The sequence below is a fragment of the Bombus vancouverensis genome, chromosome 5, assembly GCF_051014615.1.
Source record: "Bombus vancouverensis nearcticus chromosome 5, iyBomVanc1_principal, whole genome shotgun sequence".
Taxonomy (NCBI): Eukaryota; Metazoa; Arthropoda; class Insecta; order Hymenoptera; family Apidae; genus Bombus; species Bombus vancouverensis.
This window is the reverse complement of record NC_134915.1, coordinates 3,144,603-3,171,851: the sequence shown is the minus strand read 5'-3', so window position 1 is coordinate 3,171,851 and position 27,249 is coordinate 3,144,603. Positions and strand designations below refer to the sequence as shown.

The 27,249-nt window shown below is 32.1% G+C and overlaps 1 protein-coding gene and 1 long non-coding RNA gene across 6 annotated transcripts in view; one reads left to right on the top strand and one right to left on the bottom strand.

The window, feature by feature from the left end:
• Positions 1 to 217: 217 nt before the first annotated feature.
• LOC117159898 (uncharacterized) lies at positions 218 to 13,055 on the top strand. 2 transcript variants are annotated; one of them, XR_004464663.2, is made up of 5 exons: positions 218 to 838; positions 9,394 to 9,867; positions 9,944 to 10,090; positions 10,745 to 10,857; positions 11,406 to 13,055. It is a non-coding gene; the product is annotated as an uncharacterized LOC117159898 (long non-coding RNA). The 2 variants fall into 2 exon arrangements; XR_013058533.1 differs by lacking the exon at positions 11,406 to 13,055 and having other exon boundaries at positions 10,745 to 11,098.
• Positions 3,008 to 27,249, bottom strand: part of Amph (amphiphysin) — a 149,231-nt gene continuing 124,989 nt past the window's right edge. The window contains exons 2-9 of one of the 4 annotated variants that reach the window (XM_033340081.2): positions 27,108 to 27,243; positions 8,473 to 8,663; positions 7,971 to 8,243; positions 7,330 to 7,448; positions 7,203 to 7,246; positions 6,837 to 7,034; positions 5,975 to 6,153; positions 3,008 to 5,825 (exon numbers count right to left, since the gene is read on the bottom strand). In XM_033340081.2, coding sequence (XP_033195972.1) covers positions 5,745 to 5,825; positions 5,975 to 6,153; positions 6,837 to 7,034; positions 7,203 to 7,246; positions 7,330 to 7,448; positions 7,971 to 8,243; positions 8,473 to 8,663; positions 27,108 to 27,243 — 1,221 coding nt within the window. In that variant the 3' untranslated portion in view covers positions 3,008 to 5,744. The remainder of the gene's footprint in view (positions 5,826 to 5,974; positions 6,154 to 6,836; positions 7,035 to 7,202; positions 7,247 to 7,329; positions 7,449 to 7,970; positions 8,244 to 8,472; positions 8,664 to 27,107; positions 27,244 to 27,249) is intronic. The other 3 variants (XM_076618918.1, XM_076618919.1, XM_076618920.1) reach the window with 3 other exon arrangements.

The window sequence follows — 27,249 nt, the reverse complement described above, 5'->3', positions numbered from 1 at the left end:
CGATGTCGCTATATGTACTTACTTTCGTGAAAGAGTATCTCGTGTGAATGCACTTTGTACACCAAACAATACGTCTCGATTGTTGACTGAAAACGTACCGCTGAAATTATTGTGCAATCGATCGTGGATTAATCCGATAATCGCGTCGTTTTTATCGAGCATAGTTTCGTTCTTGGAATTTAAAAATTTCTATCGATAATTTTATAATACGTATAAGATACGAGCCGAATCTTATAGATATTGACTTTTGTAACGTATATAGTAGTTTCGACGAATAATAAAGTATATACTCCACAAACGTATTCTAAACGTATGAATATTTGTATTTAACTGTATATACTCGTAATATAACAAATTTTCTAATTATTTTTATTCGCTAAAAAGATACTTAGAGATACTTACAAAATGTCAACAATTATATATATTTATAGCTGTGTTCCTTATTTGTATACAAATGGGATATAAAATAAATGAAATTTTAGTAATATTGTATCAAATGCGATTCTATCTTTCCGATAATTTAGATTTTTATTTAAATAACCTTAAAGTGAAGTCTCTAACGTTAGATGGCGCGTAAGATACTGTTTCGTTCAAAATACAAATTTAATATATTATTATCATTATCTATAAGCAACAAGCTAATATCTTATAGTCTGTTACATCTTATTTATTTAGTTATTGCATTGTTCTTTCTCAATTTATAATGAATGAAAAAACTTTCAAATTTTTTTATTGTTATAAAAAATGTTCCTATTTAGAAAAAGCAGTATGTTCCTATGTAAATATTAACAACTGGTATAATTCATCTACACAGTCTACACTGTACAATTTAGGAATGGTAAGTTTTAAATATTTTAATTTTATTTCTATCTGGAAAATTATGAGTTAAAAATAAATGTTTTTCTGTTTAACTAATAACCATTTAAATAAAATAATAATGAATTATAAAGTTTTTCTCACTAAATGTGGATAGTCTCAAAATTTAAATAAATGAGAGGTACAAAAATAAATGCAAATTGTATATAAATGCAATATATAATACAAAAGAATGCGATACTTAAAATAATAAACATTAAAATCCTACAACTTAAATTTATAGTTATCAGTTATACATATAGTAATAGGATTAGTGTCATAGTATAAGGTTTCATGAAATGTACAATTTCTCTATATCATTATATACATATAATGTATACATATATATATATTTCTTAGTCAGAGGACCAAAAGCAATAGAAGAATAAGTCATCTATTTTTTTATTTATTTCTCATGTACATAGTTTATTTTACATTTTTGGCACAATTTGGGTTTGGATGAATCTTCGACATGGGATATTGCTACTATTAAATATGAAAATAAAATTATGACAAACACAAATACTATATCATGTTCTTATCATATTTCTATTACCTGTATTTGAATCCTTTATATAAAGTTTTTCTCCAATTAATTTAAATAACGCTATAATTTCATTATCGCCATCCTTGTTGTCAAAAACTTTCGTAATTTTTTCAAAGCCTTCGCAAAGTGCCATTAAACGCCTGCAATATTGTTTACTACTTATGGAATCTTTTTAAACATTTTTGTAAATAAACTATTTACTCTTGTTTATGCCATACATGTTTATCAGTTTTGGTAATTCCAAGTCTAACATACATCTACTCCGTTGATAATTGCTGAGAATAGTATTGTATTGTTGATGTAGTTTCTTTATTTGTGATATGGATAATATAGAATTACTAAGAAAGTTTTTGAAGTTTTTTGTTGCTTTGTAAAAGTCCTTTTTCCTTATACAGTTATTATTCATCAGATCATTAAAATGCTTTGGAAGTACTATGTATTTTGAACACTGTTCCATCAAATCTTGTAGGATCATCAATTTATTTTCTTTCTGCACTTGCAACTAGTATGTACCATATATTTAAGACTTTTAAAATAATTAAACTACATGTATGGAATTATATATGAATGATTAACTAAGAAATACCCAAAGATGTATAATACTAAGTACATAATATATATATATATATATATATATATATATATATATATATATATATATACATTATTTTTTGTTAAGACACAGTTAATATTAACTATAAAAAAAATAAAAATTATTCTTTGAATTGTCTCATTTGGATGATCATATATAAATAATGGTCACAATGTTTAATTTTCTATTTGGAGATATACCTGTTGGAGATGCATTGTTAAATTTACAGTACTAGGTTCAGAATTCATAGAGTAAGATTGAGGAAATGCAAGTAGATGACTAATCTCGAGCACCCTACATGCAGTTAATTGAGATACTTGCAAAGATTGTCCATACTGAGCAAGAGCTTCAAGAGCAGTAATACTTAAATTTAAATGCCGCATTAGAGCTGTTTGTCTATCTTCAGCTAAAGCCTCTTCTATTTGAGTTTCTACTAAATGTAATTCTAAATTTCCTCGTATTTTTTCAAATTCTTGACATTTCAAACAATTCAATTTCTATAAGTAATATATATCAATATATCATAAGCTTTTTTATCTTACAAATAAAGATATTAAAATATTGCCTTAAGACTTTGTGATTCGTAAAAACTTAGAGGCTTCGTTCTTCCATTATTCTGCTTATCACATAAACCATAATGTGATGAGGTTCTTTCAAAAGGTTTACATTGGTGTGTTATTGAAAGTACAGGCGATAACAACTGCGATGCACACAGAGATACTTCTTCTTCTGATGTTGGTGTGCAGTAGAAACAAGGTTTATGTAAATTAGGATCACTCCATCGTTTATATCTTTGCTCATGAAATCGTGACATCTTTTATCTTCAAATAAATTCCTGTTCTAGTTACATTTTTAATTTTAATTTTTGTCATTCAAATCCAATGGTTTACTTACATCATGAAATTATATATTAAAGAAAAATATAAATTTTTAATATTTCACAGGAGATAATTTTAATAAATTAATATAAGGAAAAGGTATATTTTAAGGTTGAGTATTAAACAGAACACATATTTGAATCATAAACACTTATGTTACAAACCAGTAATCATTTATTATAATCGTCTTCAATTGAAAAGGACAATTAAAGCGATAAATGTATATATATATATTATATATATACATATATATACGCATTATTGTTTATATTAAGGTTATAAAGATATGACTAATTGATTCAGTAAAATAAACAACAAGACATAAAAATGACAAATGATATAACAATTGATTGCTCCACTGCTACACTAAATTTTAAACCTCAATATTATTACTTGGGTGCATTCAAAATTCTAATTAATATTAACAATTGATGCTCTTATGTTACATTAATAAATAAATACAACATAAAGAAGATAAGTAGACATAATTATTACTTTCAAGCATATTTCGTTGTATAATCTATTTTTGAAATTATTTGTAATAATGACCTTACTCTACAGAAGTATATTAAAATGAAGTATTAAGTGCAATTATTTTATGATATCACGTTATAATTAATTAATACATCATTTTCGGAAAATTTGTAATGTACATTGTTTTTACCGAAAAGTAAAAAAGAACAATATATCACTTATCTTCTTTAAGTTAATTAAATGCATTTGTTTAATTTTCCAATGAAATAAATAATTTATCATATTAGTAATATTAATAGACCTACTGCCGAACAATTAGTATTATTCGTATTATTGCTGAAACGCATATATCTTTCAATATATTTTATAAATATTCGCGTTTTCAATGTCTGTACCTGTTCTAGGTAATATCAAAACTTGAGTTCAATTTTAATCTAACAGTCGCGTATATAACATTTTGGCACGTTCGCAATACATATTATGGATATTTCTTTTTTAATTATTGCAAAGTATACTTAGAAATGAACAAAATAGATTAATTTAAATTTAGAACAAACACTTATCACACTTCACTTTTAAATCATATATTAAATGTGATACAACAATTTCAATGATAACAGATTACATATTAAAATTTTATATTGCTTTTTCTTGAAAGAAAAATTTTGTTTATTAAATATTTATTTGTATGTAGTTCAATGGAATGTACTTGTGTACTTATTCAAATTATATCATAACTGCAAGAGTAATATTAAAGTGAAGCATGATGTGTCATATTACAATGTATAGCTATCAATTTTTTTGTATATTAAATTTATTATATTCTTGATATGAGTTGGAAATTCATATGGAATTTCCGTATAAATTACTAGATTCTAGTTATACATACTTAAAAACAGAATATACTGGTGCTATTGTTTTTGTTATTATTATTATTTAAATATTTTTTTGCTTTTCAATTACTTTTTCTGTTGGTCCTCTTCGTAGAATATAAATATACGTCCGTTCCCTATCATTATGATTATCATAACTATGTTGTAACATATTTTCTTAATATGCACCTGTAATATATGACGCATTAACATACTTGTCCACAGTTTGAATTTGTACATGGGATTAATAATTAGTGTGACAATGGATCAATCGGTCAACCATAAAACTTTTCATTTATAAACAATCCAACTTTCCTGTGTTCTGTATGTCTCAGATCAATACAGTAAAATAAAAAGACACACAACTTAATGGAAGCTGAAATCAGTAATCTCCTCGCACTACTTCGTAATCATCTATTATTATAACGCTATTTGTTACATAAAGTTTGATGTAAAATTTTCTTAATAAATCTATTTAACGAGTATTAATTAGCACTACAAATTGTTTTCCTTGGACCACTAGTTCTATCCTCGCTACAGTGGATGTAAGGGCAGTAATAGTAATTTAATTGATCATCGCCATTCGATGTTCTATGTATGTATACCAGAGAAAGATACTTAGTTATAGAACAAATATATATAATATAATAAAAAATATAAATAAATTTTTAAGAACGAATCTTCAAATATGTGTCATTAGTAGAACTTATAATACTCCTCTCAATAGAATTATGTAGAAAATTTTATTATTCTAATGCTCTCATTGATTTAAATATTATAATATTTTGCTCTTACGTAGCAATGTATTGAAGTAAGGATGTATTAGTTGTATTATTTCGTTCTATGCTATTGAATTGCGTTGAAAGTTTGGCATGTTATCTATGTTAATACCGTTATCCGGGTCGAGCCCTAATTTTTCGTCACAAAGTAAATAAAATCTTAATATAAGAATGCAGATAGATAATTGGATTTTTAAAGTTTGATAACTGGCTGCCAAAAGAGGGCATTATAGAGGTGTCTTAAACATTATAATTAGTTCTTACCGATAATTTCAGTGGCCACAAAGTTATTCCATAAAATATTCTTAAAATGTATAATTCTATGTACACTTTCATAAAATAATATTAATTTAATATATAAGTTTTATATTATAGTACTGCGTGATGTATTACAATATATTATTTAATTACTTAAATATTTCATTTGATTATTAATGATGTGTATTCATACATGGGATATGGGAGAAAAATCCCATATTACAAACAATGAATGTTGGCACAGACAGTGGCTGGGTTAAGGCACTTTGGGGTGCTTAATTTTCCACAGTACCCTCCAGCATAACTATCTCATCACACCCCTTTCCCCTTCCCATTGCCCCTCATTGTGTATTTATTATTTATTTCTTTCATACGCATAATACCTCAGATGACTGTGTGATTCTCACTTTGAATATTGTAACTATTCTCAAAATAGAATATGCCGTTTCAGTGAGCATTGGAGTGTAATAGACGAATTTAGTAAAGCTTTCACAGTGGTTTTGTGAAATTTGCTGGGAACATACCCTTTTCATTAGTATCTTCTTTGATGCCCATTAACCAACCTTGTTCCTAAGGGTAATAAAAAGATTCGTTACACTTTTTATTATTTTCAGTGTTACTGTTAGTATTGTTACTATCATTAACATGATAATGAGAATTATGTTGTATCATATTTGTATATATAAAGATATCAAATGAATTACTAAGAGAATACAAACCTGTTCTTCTGGATCATCATACTCTACCACACGAATAATATCACCGACATCAAATGACAATTCATCCACGTCTTCGCGTCTATATTTGTAAGTAGCCTTGACTCTGTACAAAACACCAGGTGGCAAGTTGTCAGTCGTTGCCCCTAGAGAGAAATTGGTACCATTTTCATATTCCACGTCTAAAATAATTGAATCCGCCTCATTAGTCATGGACCTGTGATATAGTTCTATTTAAACTTTAACTTTCATTGATTATGTGCAAAACCAAATTCAATTACTAAAATCTTTCATCGAGAAATTTTGATACATAACAAGGCCAAAATTAATAGATAAATTTCGTTTCATCGTTTCAACAACATCCATGCACAATGGGCAGGCAGCATACTTCTATCGACACAGTAGGACAATTTTGCATGTACACTTGTTACATATTACGTACTTTAACATATAATTTGAAAAATCGTGCTATCTTTGGACTCGAACGAATCTCAACCTTTACTTAAAAAGTATATGCATCTTATAAATACGTGCTTGTACAAGTACGTATCGAAAAACTATAAATACACGTTAAAGAATATTTATGCATACATTATATAATATATCATTATATTTAGGCAATAATATAGCTTTTAACCGAATATGTATAAAACGCTCTCCAAATTGTACTGCAGACAATGCAGACTTAGTCAAGATTAGTTTAGTAATATATTCCAAAAATATTCCTTGATTACTCGTATACAGGCATTTTTATCTCGCAAACCATTTCGACGAAAAGCCTCAATCATCGGTGTATGAACGTTCATCTTTAGAGACGCTAAGAAGCACGTAACCGATGACATTTACTCCCACGTTACATACTTACCAACTGGAATATCGTACAGCTCTTCTACTCGCTTAGAGGCCACAACTGTGTTTTGCGGAGATGCATCCTGATTATTGAGAGAATTATCATTGCTGTTAGCATTGCTGTTAGCATTGCTGTTAGCATTGCTGTTAGCATTGCCATTTAATTGAGTAGTCGGTGATGTGTTTCTTGCTTCTGGAGCAGATTCATCCACGGCTGTAACATGCAACAAAGCTCACTCAAAACTAAACATTGAGCCACATAATTATGTCTGCGGGAACGTCTTATGTGGCATAACTACGTTACACTCATGCACAAAATATTAGTACACAAACGATTCAAATGCACAAAAGACGTATGTAGAGATGCCGTATGCGTATTTACCTGGTGAAATGTTGTTCTGAGCTGGTTGTGTATTGATTATTAAACTGAAACAGGTAAAATTTGCTTAATCCATTGTTTACGGTATACGTGGAAATAAACATCTTGCTGTCTTCAATCGTTTACTTACGCAGAATTGGCGTTAGGCGATTTTGGAGATTGTGGTTCTGTACTCTTCTTCAGCGTGTATGATCCTCTCTGGCTTTCGTTGGCTAATTTATCGACGATTGCCTCTAGCTCAGAATACACCTGGGACATAAGCGTATGATATATAAATTGTATACTTCATAAAAATATCATATAATTATCAGATATACAAGTATTAAATATTCCAAATTTATACATAATAGATATCGTATATTATATATTATATGTTAAATACTGTATCAGTGGCTTTTCACGTCTATATCTATCGTACAATAAGAAGAATAAATATCGTATATTTTAACGATGTTATCAAAAAGATGTTTGTACATCACCAGATAAAAGTTATCAATAAAAGAATCTTTCTATTATTTCTATAATTTCAAGAGAATACGTTTTTTAATTAACAAACAGGGATATTTAATCGGCAAACAAAAATGATCTCCTTTCCAACTAAATTAATGTAACAATAAATCGGTGTATGTATATTGCTTGGTCGTATATTTTCCTCTATATAGTGTAATAGATATAGAACCATTAATATAACGAAACTGATGAAATTAATGAAAATAAAATACAATTTGTGCATAGAAATATATGCAAAAGAAATGTGGTCGTTAAATATACCTTAGCACTTTCAGTATGGAACACTTGTTCAGCGGCGAAGAGCGTTTGTAAATTAGTAACGAGGAAGAGAACACGCGAATCGTACAAAGCTGGTAGCTCGTCATGAAGTTCGGAATTTAGTTGCTCGTATGTACGCTTAGCCTCCTCCAGTAACTCTTTTCCTCGAGAAACTTTCAGCTCGTCCCGTTTCCTTGGATTACACTGTAGCGATTGGAAATTGTGTCTTTGACTGTCATAATCTACTAGCTTCCGTCCACGCTTGTCAATCTTTTTCTGCAACAAATATATATCACGATAATTCGCATCCTATAATCATATTATTATTTCCCTATAGCACGAAATAGAAACAAAAATTGCGCGCAGAACATTTCACGTCAATTGATATTCCATTTTAAAATCCTAACCTTATTCTAAGACAGTAGTCAGACAAAGTTATATCGATTACACCAATTTATTTTCGTACGACAATATGTTTATTCACTGTTACATGAGACATACGTACCCTCATCTCTGGGAATTGGCTCTGATATGTGTTGAGAGGCACGAGAACCTGATCAGCAAGCTTATGGGTGAAGTCCTGCCACAACATGTCTAAATTTTGAGCCTGCACGTACAAAAGATCATGTCCTGTCCATTGACTTTCATAGATCTCGTTTAGGGAATCCATGAGTGTTTTCGACGCTGCTTGAACCGCTGTAAACACACAAACACAACAGAATAGTTTTACGAACACTATTCAAGTAATGATACGTCACGCTTGTAGCGCACAGTGATATTTCTGTGTTTCTTTCATTAGTAAACTAGCGCATACTGATGATTCTTGACACATTTTTAAAAATTTTATTTTCGTGATTTACTATTCTGGGAGAAGATTAAGTTTGTATAATTATTATTCGAAACTATGAAATTATATGAAAATTTATACAAATTTCGTTAGGAAGATTAAATGGTTTCCAACGTATGCATTACGTCTGGCGTGTGTTTCATCCGAAAGCAGAGGCGTTTAAAAGATTTCAAGGCCGTTTTCATCTTTTTAAATGAAACTATACATTTTTCTATACAATTTTTCAATTTTAAAGTTCGATGCATTTTTCACTTCTCTGTGAAAACAGGTACTTGGGTCGGAAAATGATTAGCTCGAAAGATACTTTAACCTCAATTCTGTGAAACTTATCGTGTGAAAGACATTTGACACAAATTTTACATATTGCTTTATTACTTGATCCTTAATGCGTTAAAAATATTCCTAAAGTAGCATTATTCTCTATTTGTAAATTTCTCCAGTGTAAATGTATTTCAAATATTAAAATATCAAATTTTAACACTTATTTATTCATTCAATATTATTAATATTATGAAATATGAGAATATCAAAAAAAAATACATAATAATATAAAATTATAAATTCTCTCATCTCTTGCAGAATAAGATCCCTGTCAAAATAAGAAGTCTGTCTCCCGAAACAAAATATCCTAAGAGAAATCGATGTGTCGCGCCTGTAAAATTCAGCAGCATATTTCGACCTTGGAGGGGGAAATCTGTAATCTGAGAGATTTCTGGAAACATGAGGACCTCAGACAAGGATCGCACAACGTTAATTTAGAACTGCTTCCTTCCATCTTCAAAGAACTCACATCTATATATAATTATTATATCAAATCAAAAATACTTCTGTCCGACTATGTAATTATTTTTACGAATTTTATAGCGTAGCCTTCGAACCACATAAAAAAGACGCGTGCAGTTTCATCGTCAAATTGGATTATTCCTTGCAAGATCTTTCGGTTACTCTCGAGGGCAGTGAATGCCGCCAGATTTCACGACGATTGAGCAAATCCGTATCGAACGATTCCTAACAAATATGTAACGTCGGAAACGTGTAATTAAACGTCTAGGCGTGAGTAAGTCGCATACCAAAACACGCGGCCCAAAGTTCCTTTATACTAATTTATACGGATTTCTTACTTTCCCAGGAAACAACTTTTTGCCAAGAAATGTGCGATTAGAGGTAATTACTTTATTAACCTACTTCCAGTCGCAACTTGCGTTCACTCGCTCGCACGACAATCCTACAGCGATGAATTCAAATCTATAAGCAAGCAGGCTTGCCGATATTACAGGTGCTGGTATTAACACTGTCTTATCTTCTAATTTGCTTTGAACGTTCACGAGATTTCCATAATGCGCGTATATTGTCAACGATATTATTCGATATAAATCAAAAAGTGGAGAAAAATGATCGTAGTATAAGTATCGCCTCTTTAGAATTTTTCTTGGGGAACTTAAAACGTTTATTGGTCATTCGCGATGTCGTATACTGCGACGGATGGACGAATGTATTTTTACATTCATGCGTTTAAAAATTAGAAATTTACAATATTTCGTTACGTTATAAGGTTACGTTACGAAAAAAGTTATGCAAGCAGACGGATGAGACGTTGGCACTATGCGAGCTGAAACGGCACAAGGAATCATCCGCTGGTGAACACGACTAACATATCAACGACGCCTCTATTCAGATACAGTGTCATTATTGGCTAACAATTAGTCGGCTGATTTCCCTTTCCTGTCATTTCAGTTTGCTGGTAGTGTGCTAACATCTCATCTGCCTACAACACGTAAGTCATTTACTTTTCTTTCTTTTCTTGAGAAGATTTACAATTTATTTATGAGAAAATAAATAGGACGAATATATATCATTGACATTTATATCATCAATATTGATTTACATCATTTGTATTATTAATATTGATATTTATTGATATGTCGTCTAGCAAGGAGATGACAAGAACTGCGAAATCTCGAACAAGTTGGCTGTATGTGCGTTGGATGCTCTCGGTCGGAAACATCCAAACATCGAAACAAAGAAACCCAAACTTTGGATTTGGTAAACGAGAAAAGGATTTGGGCGCAGGTTTCCGAGAAATTAATCGAGAAATTACGTTCTTGGTGCAAGAGCTTCTTGTGTTTTAAAACGCTAAACCTTAGCAGGTCTAATGACCGCTTTCAAAATTGAATTTAAAGTCGTGCATTCGTTGTTATTTCTTTCGTTCCACTAACTTTCTCTGAATTCTTACGTTTATCTGATTAATCAATTTCTCAATTTTTGTTAATACAGTTACAATTTCCATCCGTAAAATCGTACAAGTATCGTACGCAGTGATAGTATAATAAATAGAAATAAACAAAGGCTTATAATATAAAAGATAGATTATAGGAATTTAATATTTAAGAAAATGATATTAATATCAAAAGAATTTATAAAGCGTAAGATATGGTCCCTGGCGTTTCCCCGAAATTGTTGAGAAGTTTCTCTCACTCTGAATCTTATCGTTTCAATATTTTCAATAGCTTTGCTCTGCTTACAAAATTCGTTGTATCTCGAAAGAAGAAAATAGAGCATATGTTTGTACGAAGTTTCTTCATTGTTTTTAGATGCACAATCAGCTCTGCAAGTGGGGCCCACATGTTACGTCACATCCTGTGTACGCAAAAAGTTTCTGTAAATGGCCAAATATTTTCGCGAGCAACTGTACGTGGACGCGAATTCGCAGTCGCGAATTATTCGAATTCAAGTTGCTCAGCTTGCTCGAGTGAAATTGCTGCAAGTAAAATTTAATTGAAGAGGCGCTTAAGTGCATCTTTCACGATGCTGCGTCTCGACAAACGGCAAAAAGAGGAAGGACTCGTGTATCTGCCAATTTGCATACGCATAGCGAGCATAAAATTCCGCCTCGTACGATCTTTCTACGATTCTCTCGAGTCAGCTAGGCGAGTTACGTTAGACTCGCGTAATCCCGCAACGTTTCATACACTGCCGTCCACGAGTCACCGAACACTTGCTCGTTTTGCGCAGGATGATTTTTACAATGTAAATATACGATTTCTCGACCGACTTCGTTGTTTATCTTTAAGCTACTTACAGTCTATTTAAAGCGTGCGCGATTTATTTATCGTGCTATGAAATAATCTGTAGATATCGTGAAGCGAAATTAGCGTTTACGTGGAACGTTGAAATTGCATAACGTTAAAGGTATGTACGCCACCGTGTATAAGTGTTATATAAGAAATTTGCAAATTATCGCAAATATACGAAATATACATCGATTAAATTCGCTAATTTAATTTTCGCCTGCGATATTATCTCGGGCAACCGCGTAAAATTGATAAATATTGGTAAAAAGGATAATTCATATTAATTAGTATAAATAGAAAGTTAATAATCGAATGTAGATGAAAATTGTTTCTACAAATATCCGAGTTCAACTTTCTAAGTCTGTTCAACGTTTTAGATCTTAGAAAACGATTGCAATATGTGTTTCCAATCGCGTTCTAAAAGTTTCTCTAACTTTGACGAAGCGTGATTTATCGGTGGCGAACATGGAACTTGATCGTTGCAGTTTCACTTTGAATTTGGTGGAACGTTGAATCCGAGTTGTGGGGAAAAGTGCAGAATTAACAGTAGAGCAACACGGTCTTCTATTACGATGCTGAAAGTATGATAAAAATATCAATGTTCTGACTGGATTGCATCAAGTGTCCAAATACATAGAGCAAGTGCAACATATTTGGCATATCACTTTGTTTATGGCAAATACAAAATTACAACAGAGCATGAGAACAAATAAAATTGTATAATACCACAGGGAAATTAATGAACTTCTGTACGTCAAACTGCTGGCTGGATCGAAGGATGACGTAAAGCAACGATTTTGTTACGGTGCAAGTAATTCGGAATAGCGGTATTCCAATCTACCTTCGCTGTAGAAGCTAAAAAACAAGCGGAGAGTAAAATTATTTTCTCCTACGATCTAATCTCGTACGAAAATCATAGCACAGAAACGATCATCTCAGAAAAATTTCGATTCTGTGTCTTAAAATTTACTTGCGTTGGTCACAGGTGTAACATCCGCGAAAATAACCAACACATTCACGATGTACCCACGTTTCACACATGAGACGCTGGCACCCACTCGTCTCCTTTTTTGCCTTCGCCGTAGTTTGCACTGCGGAAGAGGCGCGCAGCATCCAGCTTGGTAGGTTTTGCTTGGGAATTGCGAGTCAGTAACGCGCCATGTAAAAGCGAAAATTCCATGTGACATTCTGTACTCGCGAAACGTTCGCAAAATCCACTCGAAAGCATAAAATTAATATGCGAACTAGTAGATCAACTGTTGTTGCAAATTCACGCTCTTTTACTCTGCGGATCGAGTCGAAGTTAGGCTTCGTTCACAAACGTCAGTGGTCGACTATCGTTTGCGCTGTTACAAATTAGACTACGTTGTTGTGTAGTTTCTGGGAAATGTCGGTTTTCCGAATTACCGACAGTACTGCAAATACGCCGCTTTTCTTCGACTTGTACGCGATACTGTACGTGTCGTAAGAATCGTTTCGTTCGAAGTAAGCGAGCGTCCACTAACTTGTAGACGACATTGTACGGTTCTCTGTACGTGTGATTCGACAGCAGAATCCGCGAGAACCGTTAGACCGGTGCGCAGTTCCAGGGAAATTCGGGGAAATTCGTCGATACGGAAAGGTTCGTTCACCGGCGAACGCGCGTTCCGCGAAAACCACGCGATTCATCATGAAAGCGGAAAGCTCGTGGACGCGAGTATCTATCGACAGGTTTCACACGGACCGACCACTGGCACAGCGCATGCGGGTATTTATATGCGAATACTGTTACGTGCCGTCTCTCGGCTGATAAAAGGAAAGGTAAAAGCCATCGGCGTAGAAACGGATTTCCGCGAAAAATTGCGAATGCGGCACGCTTTATCTACCAACTGAGAAACCATCGCCGTTTCCTTATTACAGTCTGCCAATGTGACAAAATCTCCCATCCTGTGAAGCTTCTTTCTGTTTCACCATGTTTCTAACACGCTGCCCACCGTTTCGTACAATTCGCTTCACGGACATCCATTAAATGAATCGAAGGACAGGCAAGGAAAGCTGCGGAACAGCTTCGTGCAGAAACTTTATTTCTGACGCTTCTGGTGCAGCGAAGAGACAAGCTTGCATACATTTAACGGTATCGTTTATGATACGAAGATATCGTACAGTGCTGCGAACAATTACGGACTCGAATACACTTTCGGTATTATTTCTTCGACATCTGCGAGAAAGCACTGATCATTCTTGTGAGAGATATATTAATACGTTTGGAACATATTTTTTTTATAATGCAATGTTTATAATACTATATTTTTACATTCACAGTGATGTGAATGCTTGTACACTCAGACACATTTTCTTCTTTATTTGTTCAAACCTTTGTTCTTATTTCCAAGAAACCAGTGACAGTGTCTGGATATAGCAAGTGAAATTGTTTTTGCAAAGGTAGATTGATCGCTGTGGGATATCAGGAGATGTTACATGGTGAGCTATTGCCTTTCGTAACCGAAATTCTTTTTCTTTTTCTCTTCTTCTTCATTTGTTCAAACTTTTGTTCTTATTTCCAAGAAACCAGTGACAGTGTCTGGATATGGCAAGTGAAATTGTTTTTGCAAAGGTAGATTGATCGCTGTGGGATATCAGGAGATGTCACATAGCAAGCTATTGCCTTTCGTAACCGAAATTCTTTTTCTTTTCTTCTTTATTTGTTCAAACTTTTGTTCTTATTTCCAAGAACCAGTGATAGTGTCTGGATATGGCAAGTGAAATTGTTTTTGCAAAGGTAGATTGATCGCTGTGGGATATCAGATGTTACATGGCGAGCTATTGCCTTTCGTAACCGAAATTCTTTTTCTTTTTCTTTTCTTCTTCATTTGTTCAAACTTTTGTTCTTATTTACAAGAAACCAGTGACAGTGTCTGGATATGGCAAGTGAAATTGTTTTTGCAAAGGTAGATTGATCGCTGTGGGATATCAGGAGATGTCACATAGCAAGCTATTGCCTTTCGTAACCGAAATTCTTTTTCTTTTTCTTTTCTTCTTCATTTGTTCAAACTTTTGTTCTTATTTACAAGAAACCAGTGATAGTGTCTGGATATGGCAAGTGAAATTGTTTTTGCAAAGGTAGATTGATCGCTGTGGGATATCAGGAGATGTTACATGGTGAGCTATTGCCTTTCGTAACCGAAATTCTTTTTCTTTTCTTCTTTATTTGTTCAAACTTTTGTTCTTATTTCCAAGAAACCAGTGACAGTGTCTGGATATGGCAAGTGAAATTGTTTTTGTAAAGGTAGATTGATCGCTGTGGGATATCAGGAGATGTTACATGGCGAGCTATTGCCTTTCGTAACCGAAATTCTTTTTGTTTTCTTCTTTATTTGTTCAAACCTTTTTTCTTATTTCCAAGAAACCAGTGATAGTGTCTGGATATGGCAAGTGAAATTGTTTTTGGAAAGGTAGATTGATCGCTGTGGGATATCAGGAGATGTTACATGGCGAGCTATTGCCTTTCGTAACCGAAATAGAAGACAAAAGAGAATTTTTGTTACAGGAAAGTGGTTCCAAAATTTCACGATAGAATTATCACGATGGCCAGCACTGAGTGCTGACCTGAACTCGATCGAGAACCTATGGGAAATTCCAGCAAGAAAGCTTTACGACCAGGAGAAGCCATTTGTAGAAAATACGGTTGAACTTAAAAAATGAATAAAATCCGCGTGGCTGGATATTCGAAACGAGAGTTTAAATAAGTTGGTGGATAATGTACCTGATAATTGGATTAATAAAAGTAATCAAAGATAAAGGAAAATCCATTAAATATCGAATGAGAACGTAACAAAATCAACGTCGTTGAGTTTATATTTTCACAAGCGGAAACACAATTTTCGAAGAAAATTTCATTGTTTGCAAGCTTCGAAAGAAGAAAGCTTCGGTTTGTTGTATCTTCAGTTTCCCATTATATTGTAATGTAAAATTACACAAGCGGTTTCGTCAGTTTCTGTTTTAATATTATGACGAATCGCAAAATAGCGTTGAGTTTATAATTATTTATTGTGTATACTGTATACAGGGTGGTTGGTAACTGGTGGTACAAGCGGAAAGGGGGTGATTCTACGCGAAGAAAGAAGTCGAAAATATAGAATAAAAATTTTTTTTTAATTTTTTTTAAATTTTTCCATCGAGACTTTATAACGAGATGTAATAAAGTGCACGCGTACCGAACGAAAATTCAAAGTCGATTTTCTCGAAAACAAAGCCTCAAACGAAAAATTGTTATTCTATATTTTCGACTTCTTTTTTCGCGTAGAATCACCCCCTTTCCGCTTGTACCACTAGTTACCAACCACCCTGTATAATATAAAGATTGCAAGGCATGCAAGGAGCACTGTACTTTTAAATTTACCGTAGTATCGATAAAGTAACACAAGAATCTCCTGAGAGTTCAATTTTGTTATTAGAAAAGTAACTCGAGATAATTGAACAGCCCGCATCATTCTGCTAAATGTAACTGGGAAAACGCAGCTGCCCTAAACACGGCAATACGCCAATACGTTAATTATGCTATAATAATAGATCTAATAATAGACGGTTGATCTAACAGTAGACAAATTCGATTATATCGATAGGCTTAATTTACCTGTCAAATTAGCACCAAGCGTATAATTTTCAAACTGCAGACTTCAAAAATAATTCTATGCCAACTGTTTATAGATCAATGTAATGATAGGTAGATTTAATGATATAGCGACACGTTTGATTACAGATTTAATTTTAACGGAGAAAGTATTGATATAATCGCTATCACGTGATATAAATACCATGCTAAGTACATAGCGTCATCCTTGCGAAAGAAAATATCAAACGATATATTTATTTTGTACAAAACATTACGTAAAATCGTAGGAATAAGAAAAGTTTCGTTCGAGTACACCAACAGAAAGACTACGCCACTGACGTGGAAAAACAAGAAGTTCAAAGTGCTCGACGCTGTAGACGTCGTTCGTTCTTGATATGCAACTTGTTTCCGCTGTGATTTACTTGAATTTATCTGCATGTAAATTACACCATCATAGGTAGCATTTGTGCAGTCTGAAATGATACTAGTCGTCGAAGATCGCGATCATGCGAATGAAATATGTTTGAAAACCGTTGCATCTACTGCAGCCTCGGTAGAATTCGATATGGCAAAAATATATAGAAAATATATGTAATACGTTCTTAAATTAATATCATCATATGACATATAATTATTCGTATATATAATAATAATATACATAATAAATTGTAATTATTGTTCGAATGATTGTGACGTTTCAGGTAAAACATATCTCCCATCTATGGACAAAGTACAATTTCAGTTACATCGTCAGAAACATTTCTAAATATGTGAACATGTAACAAATACGAATTGCTGCTTGCGTACGATTATAAAATTATATGAAATACAGTCAAATTACTTGGTATTTAGTATTATAATATTAATATACTGCTACGATTAACATCAAAACTACGACTTTTTATAATACAGCTTCTACTTACGTAGACAAACTTAAACAAGACTCGACAAAGTTGCAGGTTGCATCTTAGCGTTTATATTTATAGCAAACAATTGCAAATATCCGATCTTCCTCTAAAATTTCCACTTTCCCATAATTATAACAGCGTTTCATTCTCATTACTTTATTCGCTTTTTCTGTTCGCTTTAACGTTGCCTCGATATCCAAGGCCATTAGCAACGTCGTACAGTTTGTAGCTTTATATCTAAATTTACCATCTTTTTGCTACAGCTCTTAATCTTTGGTAGAGAAATTGAGCGAGATTTATTAAGAGATTTACTTCTTAATTACATTGTTACTGCTAGTTAATTTATCCGATGCGATAAAGATATATCTCTGATACGTAGGGTACACGTGAGATTTCTCTCTCACTGTAAATTACGTCCCAACATTTTGCCTGATTCCTTGGAAAAAAGCAATATTTCAAGAATCCTTTCAAATTCAAACGTTTCTTAATCCTTTGCACTCGGAATTTTATTTCAATTTCGTTACCTCAGAGCAGCTCCCAACGTTTTTAAGTGTTTTATTTGAATTTTACTTCAACTAAAAAACAAGACAATTTAAATAAATGAACTTAAATACCAGTTTTGTTCATACTATTGTTGTATTTTGTAATTTTTAAGTGTATGATATATCTTGAAACAATTTCCAGGATGCAAACCTGCTTCTCTTTCGCACGTTGCACAAAGAAACGTGGGACTGAAAAAATGTCCAGTGGGACTCGACATAGGAGTGCAAAGAGTTAGATCTAACGTTTATGTTATACAATTCACTGACCTCCTGTGCACCACGAGCCCCGACTTTCCAAACGCGTTCAACGTATCAATGCAAATAGATTTTTTATCAATGCTCTATGATATCATCGTTGAAAATTCATACGTTGGAACAGCTTCTGCGAAAAACGCGCGTATCTATGCTTAGGTAATGGGAAATGGAAGACGTTCTGCGACGTTAGCTGCAAGAATGTACGATGAAAATACGTAGGTCTTCGTTTGAAAATTTAATCCTCAGCTTCCTAGCGCTCTTCGGGAATACTCGAACCTATTAAATTTGTTGCCACGTAAGGTTAAACAGATGTCAGCGTATTATTCTCTTTTGATATCCCAACGGTCCTCATTTCACATACTTTTGCGAATGCTTTCGAACGTAACTTAAAATATTTCAGCCTTTCTTTAAATTTCATTGCACCTGTATATTATTCTATTTACCTATCACAATTTGTATTTCGTTGCAATACAGAGTTCTTCGCTTTGCTGTCATCAGTTAGAAAAGACGACTGAAGAGCGACGAGGAAGAAACATGTGAATCATCTTAGCGACGATCAGCCAGATGACAACATGTATATTTCCAATCGACGAGTATTTCGAAACAGCATGATTAAACTTTTCGCATTTACGCACGAGATATATTTTCTTACTCGATGTCGTTTCTGCTATAAACGAAACGTTTTCCACGGTTTTTTTTTTGTTGCAATAATACGAGATACTTCGTTCACAAGTTTGGGATAAAAATTACTTTCTACGATTATCACACAGATTTAGAGCTAAATAATATTATAGCGATGCGTTACTTAGCGTACACGTTCCTGTCAATTTGAATTATCACAGCCTGTGCTGATTATTATCGTACGATAATTTGCACATATGCAGATTACAGTAAGAACAGAAATTAGTACTCGAGATATTTTGGCTACGAGTGGAGAAATTAGAGGAGAAAAAGTTAATAGATAATATCTGGTAATTATAATAATAAAATAAATAGTAATATCTAATAATTTAGTAGACAAATGTACACAAAATGTTCAAAAGAAAATATCAAATATGTCTACTATTGTACAAGTATATTGATAATCATAATTAAAGTTGTATAGTGAAATAAATGATCAGCGTCACTCATAGTTATTTAAACGATAATATGTACTTCTTATACTTTACTTTACCCGTGCTATTCTCTACAAAACATTCAATTAATTTCATGTTAATATGAATGTTGTGTCAATTGTTCAAATTCATTGTTCTGTACTATATATTGTTACAAAATATATATTTAAGAGGATTCTTGTGTAACAACAACAACAAGTAGATTTTATGAATTTTTTTTAAGCTATTTACTGATTATATTACATTTATTAACGTCACATTTACATAACTAGAATTACATTTATTAAGTATGCAGTCTAGAAAATATTTATAAAAATTGTCACACGTGAATCCTTTTTTAATGAATCGAATGTAATTAATTAGCAATTATCGTGATCCAAAAATCTGTTTCAAAATTCTCCAGTTTGAAACAATATCACGTATTTATGATCATATGTTTGGTGCAATCTACTCATATGGACGACACTCCTATTAATATTAATTGAACTATTGCGGATTTACGTTGACTAATTGCAAGTTGATTAAGTTGACTTTTGTTACACGAATCTGCTTATTTCCTGATAGATGCATACAGAAATAAAATTCTACTGTATCTTAATAAAAGCTAACTTTAATAATCGTCGAAACACTTGCTGTTTGAATAACCACAAAATTAAAAAACGTATGATCATTTAGCCACTGTGTAACCATTAATAATAATACATAAATCTATATATAATCAAAGTATATATTTTGATGGATATAGTAGTTCTAGTGACACCGAACAGAGGAAACGTTACCCTTTCAAGAGCAAATTTCCTCTCATTTTTTCTCCCGTAAGTAGAGCGCGGATATCTAAGCAAATGCATATTTTTTCGAACAAAATTAAAAATACCTAAACAGAAATTTATTTTTCCTGCTAAATGTCATAGCAAATATCCACTGCACTGTGGATATCTTATACATTTCTCTATTATTATGTACATTTTCTGTACTCTTGCTGTTTGTTAAATTTACCATGAATGCATAAAAATCCACCGAATTGTAAGAAATCATATTCGGCCAGAAATATTGAAAAACAGACGCGAGATGTCTGGTCGTAGCGTCGCGAGATATCTCGTCCAGAGATGCGAGACACGCAGTTAAAATCAGGGCCGTTTCTCTCAACGATTGACGTTGCTACGAGTATTGCGTAGGGCCTGCGCAGAAAGTACGGTCGTTATTCAATGTCTGCGTTATTCATCCAGCCCTCATTCACCTGTGAAACGTACGCAACCCCACGAAACGGAGTACTCGACACGGCTTTTTCAAGCGGCATAGTACGTACGCACAGTTGTACAGAAATTGACTTTCTCCAGGCTACGACTATCAGAGAGATGTGGCAGACAATCTGGACCACATAGCTCGAAACGTTTGATTTTACGAGGCAATTTACCTCGCCAGGTGAATAACCCTACGAGAGAAATTGATTCGACCAGAGCGAACTCGGGTAAAAGGTTGGAGGTCGTTGTATTCCGATAGAGTCGCGTTATATGGCTGTCGATAATGCGAAAATCGTTTCTCGTGTCGTTTTCAGCGACGAAGAGGAATGAAAAAGATCGCTGCATAAACAAGGACGCAAACATTTGTAATTAGACTGTTTGTTGCGAATCGACCGCGAATATTTATGCAAATTTAAATGTTTCTGTACCTCATTTAGGAAACAGAAACTAAATAAACACCCTTTTCGTTTATTTCTTTCATTAGTCTCATAGCTATTATAAATAGTTTAGCACTTTACTTTGGATATTTTGTATATTTTGAACATTTTACACGTGTCCTATACATTATTTTTGATATTTATATTTAATTTAATTTATAGTAAATTTGAAGGTGCAGGAGAATCGACCGCGGATATTTATGTAAATTTAAATATTTGTGTACCTCGTTTAAGAAACAGAAACTAAATAAACACCCTTTTCATCTATTTTCTTTCATTAATCTCATAACTATTATAAATAGTTTAGCACTTTACTTTGGATATTTTGTATATTTTGAACATTTTACACGTGTCCTATACATTATTTTTGATATTTATATTTAATTTAATTTATAGTAAATTCGAAGGTGCAGGTGAATCTATCGCGGATATTTATGCAAATTTAAATATTTGTGTACCTCGTTTAAGAAACAGAAACTAAATAAACACCCTTTTCGTTTATTTCTTTCATTAGTCTCATAGCTATTATAAATAGTTTAGCACTTTACTTTGGATATTTTGTATATTTTGAACATTTTACACGTGTCCTATACATTATTTTTGATATTTATATTTAATTTAATTTATAGTAAATTTGAAGGTGCAGGTGAATCTATCGCGGATATCTATGCAAATTTAAATATTTGTGTACCTCGTTTAAGAAACAGAAACTAAATAAACACCCTTTTCGTTTATTTTCTTTCATTAATTTCATAACTATCATAAATAGTACTTTATTTTGGACATTTTATATATTTTTGCACATTTCACATGTGTTCTATACATTTCTTTTAGTATTTATATTTTAATTTAATTTGTATTAAATTTAAAGCTACAGGTATTTATATTTTAATTTAATTTATAGTAAATTTAAAGGTACAGGTATTTATATCTTAATTTAATTTATAGTAAAATTAAGGTTAAAATGCGGAATGCACACAGTATTTATTTATTTATTTATTTCAGCCTGTTAGTGTAGATATTAGATTTGGTTTCGTATAATTTACAGATAATATGAAACAAAACTAACACTAAACATACAGAGAACTATAGTAACATAAAACTACATCAATCCTTTGGTTATCCATTGTCCTTATTTCTAAATGCTTTGTCATTACGTAAACCTTCTCCTGGTTACACTTCATCCATTCATTCATTGCCTATCTGTTTCTTTTTACTTGTACTTTATTTATTATATATTTGCATTTATATTTGCAATAATTGTATGTTTCTCCACACTCGTATTCTGCTTCTACTTCTCTCTATTTACGTCTTTCTTCCTGTTCTCCTATTTTCTCTCTACTCTCCGCAACCACCTTATTGCTTGCATATTTGCATTTTCTTCCAGAATTTCCTCGACCCTCAAATTCATTCTGTCTGTCGTTTAACATTCCTCCTTCCAGTGCTTCAACAAGCCCTCTGTACAACGCTTTCCAGCATTTTCCATACAACGCACATCTCCTCTCCTCTTCCTTGAACCAGAACTCGTTACGATATGCAAAAATATACAATATAAAATATCCGTCTATTGGTAGCACAGATCTTCGCTTAGGCTAGCAGAGTATGGAATATGGATTTGCAGAAAAATTCGCTGTCCGATAGTATCGTGAAATTCGTTGAAGTGCAAGGCTTATACACATAGACAAGCGTCCTTGATTTCCATATTAGGTCAAGTGATTATGGTTCTTCAGAAAAACGTGCTCGTTACACAGGCGTACGTGATTTAAATAATATATCAATGCCTGGTTGTCAAAAACGTAGGATGCAATCACGTTGAAAAATTGCCTTACACGATATTAACAAATACTGGTGACGATCCAAAAGTACCTACACTCAGGTACGTCCAAACACCTTTCCAATTCAAGAGTCTGCATCTTTGTTAGCTTTCTAACTTTCAGCGTCTTGGAACTATACTCTGGCTAATAATATGTTATTATACATATTTAGTATATAATTAAAATACAATAGAATATAATATAAATATAATATTTATAATAAAAGTATATATAATAAAATTCATATATAATTCTCCTTATGTAATATTTCTTTTTCTTATATATAAGAGAAGTATATATCACATGCTTTTCTGTTTAGTTATTTTAAAATGAATAGAATATGGAGATATTTTTTAATACTCAATTTCAGTTTACCATTGCTATCAATTATATATATAAGAAAAGTATATATTATATGCTTTTCTGTTTGGTTACTTTAAAATGGATAGAATATAGAGATATTTTTTAATGTCTCTCTTTAATCATTTTGCTAAATTTCAGTCTACCATCACTATCAATTATATATATAAGAAAAGTATATATTATATGCTTTTCTGCTTAGTCACTTTAAAATGATTAGAATATAGAGATATTTTTTAATGTCTCTCTTTAATTATTTTGCTAAATTTCAGTTTACCATTGCTATTAATCCTATATATAAGAAAAGTATATATTACATGCTTTTCTGCTTAGTCACTTTAAAATGATTAGAATATAGAGATATTTTTTAATGTCTCTCTTTAATCATTTTGCTAAATTTCAGTCTACCATCACTATCAATTATATATATAAGAGAAGTATATATTATATGCTTTTCTGTTTGGTTACTTTAAAATGAATAGAATATAGAGATATTTTTTAATGTTCCTTTTGAACCATTTTGCTCAATTTCAGTTTACCATTGCTATTAATCCTATATATAAGAAAAGTATATATCACATGTTTTTCTGCTTAGTCACTTTAAAATGATTAGAATATAGAGATATTTTTTAATGTCTCTCTTTAATCATTTTGCTAAATTTCAGTCTACCATCACTATCAATTATATATATAAGAGAAGTATATATTATATGCTTTTCTTTTTAGTTATTTTAAAATGAATAGAATATGGAGATATTTTTTAATGTTCCTTTTGAACCATTTTGCTCAATTTCAGTTTACCATTGCTATCAATCATATATATAAGAAAAGTATATATTATATGCTTTTTTTTAGTTACTTTAAAATGAATAGAATATAGAGATATTTTTCAATGTCCCTTTTGAATCATTTTACTAAATTTCAGTCTACCATCACTATCAATTATATATATAAGAAAAGTATATATTATATGCTTTTCTTTTTAGTTACTTTAAAATGAATAGAATATAGAGATATTTTTTAATGTTCCTTTTGAACCATTTTGCTCAGTTTCAGTTTACCATTGCTATTAATCCTATATATAAGAAAAGTATATATCACATGCTTTTCTGCTTAGTCACTTTAAAATGAATAGAATATGGAGATATTTTTTAATGTCTCTTTTGAATCATTTTGCTCAATTTCAGTCTACCATCGCTATCAATCATGTTTAAAAGTATGCATATAATTATCAACTGGGACAGGGATTATGTTAATCTTTATGAGCTTGGGATGGGATATTATTTATCGCACATATTATCTTTCAAATTTCAAAATAATTTTTAGCAAGACTGTTGGATTGCTACAATCTTTTTGGAACCACTGGAACACGGTGTGCAACTTGCAACATGGCGATTTTCTTACGAATGAAATTCAATGTTCCATGGAAAAAACCTATAGTTTTTCAAACTTCATTGTATAGCAATCCATACTTCTACATTATTAGTTACAAAAAAAATTCGTTGAAAAAGTGAAGTTACAACTGCATTACAACTGTACTTTCAAATATTTACTGAGACTCTTAGCAAGAGTAGCACATAGATACGTTTCCCAGCACTTAACATCTGTTCGTTGTAAATGAAAAATAAAATAATAAACGTAAGCACGTAGTATGCGCGTCAGACTTCCACGATAACATCCAGCGACAGTGTTTTACGATTATGAGTCAGCATTTAGAAACACGTCAAAGACTTTCGTAATACCAGTTTTGAGTTAATCGAAACTGATTTATATTCGCTGTAGGAAAAGCGGTTCACGTATTGCTGCGGAATCTAGTTCACCGGTTATGCTATTTCGAGTAACTTGTAATGCAAGCTTCGACGCGAATCAAGGCCATGAACGATTACTTCGATAAGCATGATTCAAAAGAGAATCCTTCGACGATTTATTTTTCAGCAGAAAATTATGCAGAATTTATTCTGCAAAAGTACTTTGACATTTCTTGAACAATCTCAACTCGACTTTTACTTTGTCGGTATTTTTTGAACCAAGTGACTGCATTCTGTCCTTGCGGTAGAACTGCAACTTTATCTGAACTTGTCGGCGGACAAACAGTTTACATAATTACAGTTCATATAATAGGAACTCGCCAATTATCCCCGCTACTATTTTTCCTTCGTATAATAGCAGTTCAGGTTCAAACTCGAACGAATCAACCGACAAAATTTGGGTCAATCAGGCGTTAAATAAAATTTCGTTTAGATAAATGGACCTCTATTGAGTTATTACGTTTCGTGAAATGAAAGATCAACGGAATAAATTAATTTATTTTAGAGAACCGTACTATAAAATTATAACAGCGATTATTTTTCATATACGTTAATAAATAATACGTAATTAAATATAGCGGAAAATCGGACTCATTGGTATTACAACCATAATCTATGTATTTATCGCATAATCATTATATATTGTAACATTGTAATCGTATAAAAGTATATTTAATACCATAGTTTATTTATTTATTTTAGAGAACCGTACTATAAAACTATAACAGCGATCATTTTTCATATACGTTAAGAAATAATACGTAATTAAATATAGCGGAAAATCGGACTCATTGGTATTACAACCATAATCTATGTATTTATCGCATAATCATTATATATTGTAACATTGTAATCGTATAAAAGTATATTTAATATCATAGTTTATTTATTTATTTTAGAGAACCGTACTATAAAACTATAACAGCGATCATTTTTCATATACGTTAAGAAATAATACGTAATTAAATATAGCGGAAAATCGGACTCATTGGTATTACAACCGTAATCTATGCATTAATCACATAATCATTACACAGGGTGGTAGGTAACTGGTGGTACAAGCGGAAAGGGGGTGATTCTACGCGAAAAAAGAAGTCGAAAATATAGAATAAACATTTTTCGTTTGAGGCTTTGTTTTCGAGAAAATCGACTTTGATTTTTGGCTCGGTACGCGTCCACTTTATCACGTCTCGTTATAACGGATCTCACTTTAGATCGTTGTCTCGATGGAAAAATTAGAAAAAAAATTTTATTCTATATTTTCGACTTTTTTTTCGCGTACAATCACTCCCTTTCCGCTTGTACCATCAGTTACCAACCACCCCGTATATCGTAACATTGTAATCGTAAGTATATTTAATATCATAGCAACAATGTATAATAATTAATATCTCCATTAACCATGCGATGTATTTGTATTCTCCAACTCTAATTTCATTCACCTATCGTTGCACCATAATATCGCATTATTATATCATTGTATTAAAATGAAAGCAATTTTATATCGATTACTAATCATCAATTTGTAGACTATAATGAAAAATGATGACCAACTAGAGTTTCTCTTGTCAGCTGAGCTATATATATATATGATATTAAATATATATATATCGATGTAACGATCTGCAAAATTCACATTTCGTAGCTGCAGGAATAGCAGTGCTTCAATTCTCTGCAGATTTACAAAGTTAAAAATGTACCTGTTCGACAGATTATCATTAAGACGGTAGGTTTGAACGAGCCGGACTGGGTCAGAGAAAATCAAGGTCACGGCTCGCTTCTCGCGCAGATCTGATAATTTGTGTACGCATTTGCTGCAAATGTTTGGTTTATCGGTTTTACTGCCTGCTGCAGTTCACAGCAGATGCGCAACTACAATATCGGCAATATTTCACGCGTGCATAAAATAACGACGACTGAAGTTTTTCAAAGAAAGAACGCAATTGCTTCGATATTTTGATCATCGAACGCAGTGTGCATCTATCGTTAATTGTTTGTCGCAATTTTTACTCGAATTTAACAAGCATCCTCTTCCATACAAACTGATGTTAACAGATTTAAAATATTGTCGTTTGTTTAACTTGTATTGTCGTATGTTCATATAAGTCATAGAATAGGTGTTTTAATTTGATTTATCTTCGATCGACTTACCTCGAACACACCTGATGTAATTGTTGAACTCTTTTTGCAATCTGTTCGCGGCATTTTGCTGTCTCATGAAGTTCTGCAGATGTTCGTCGAATATGTCATCCGCGGTCCTATCCACTTTGCCCAAATTCTGAAGAAACTGCAA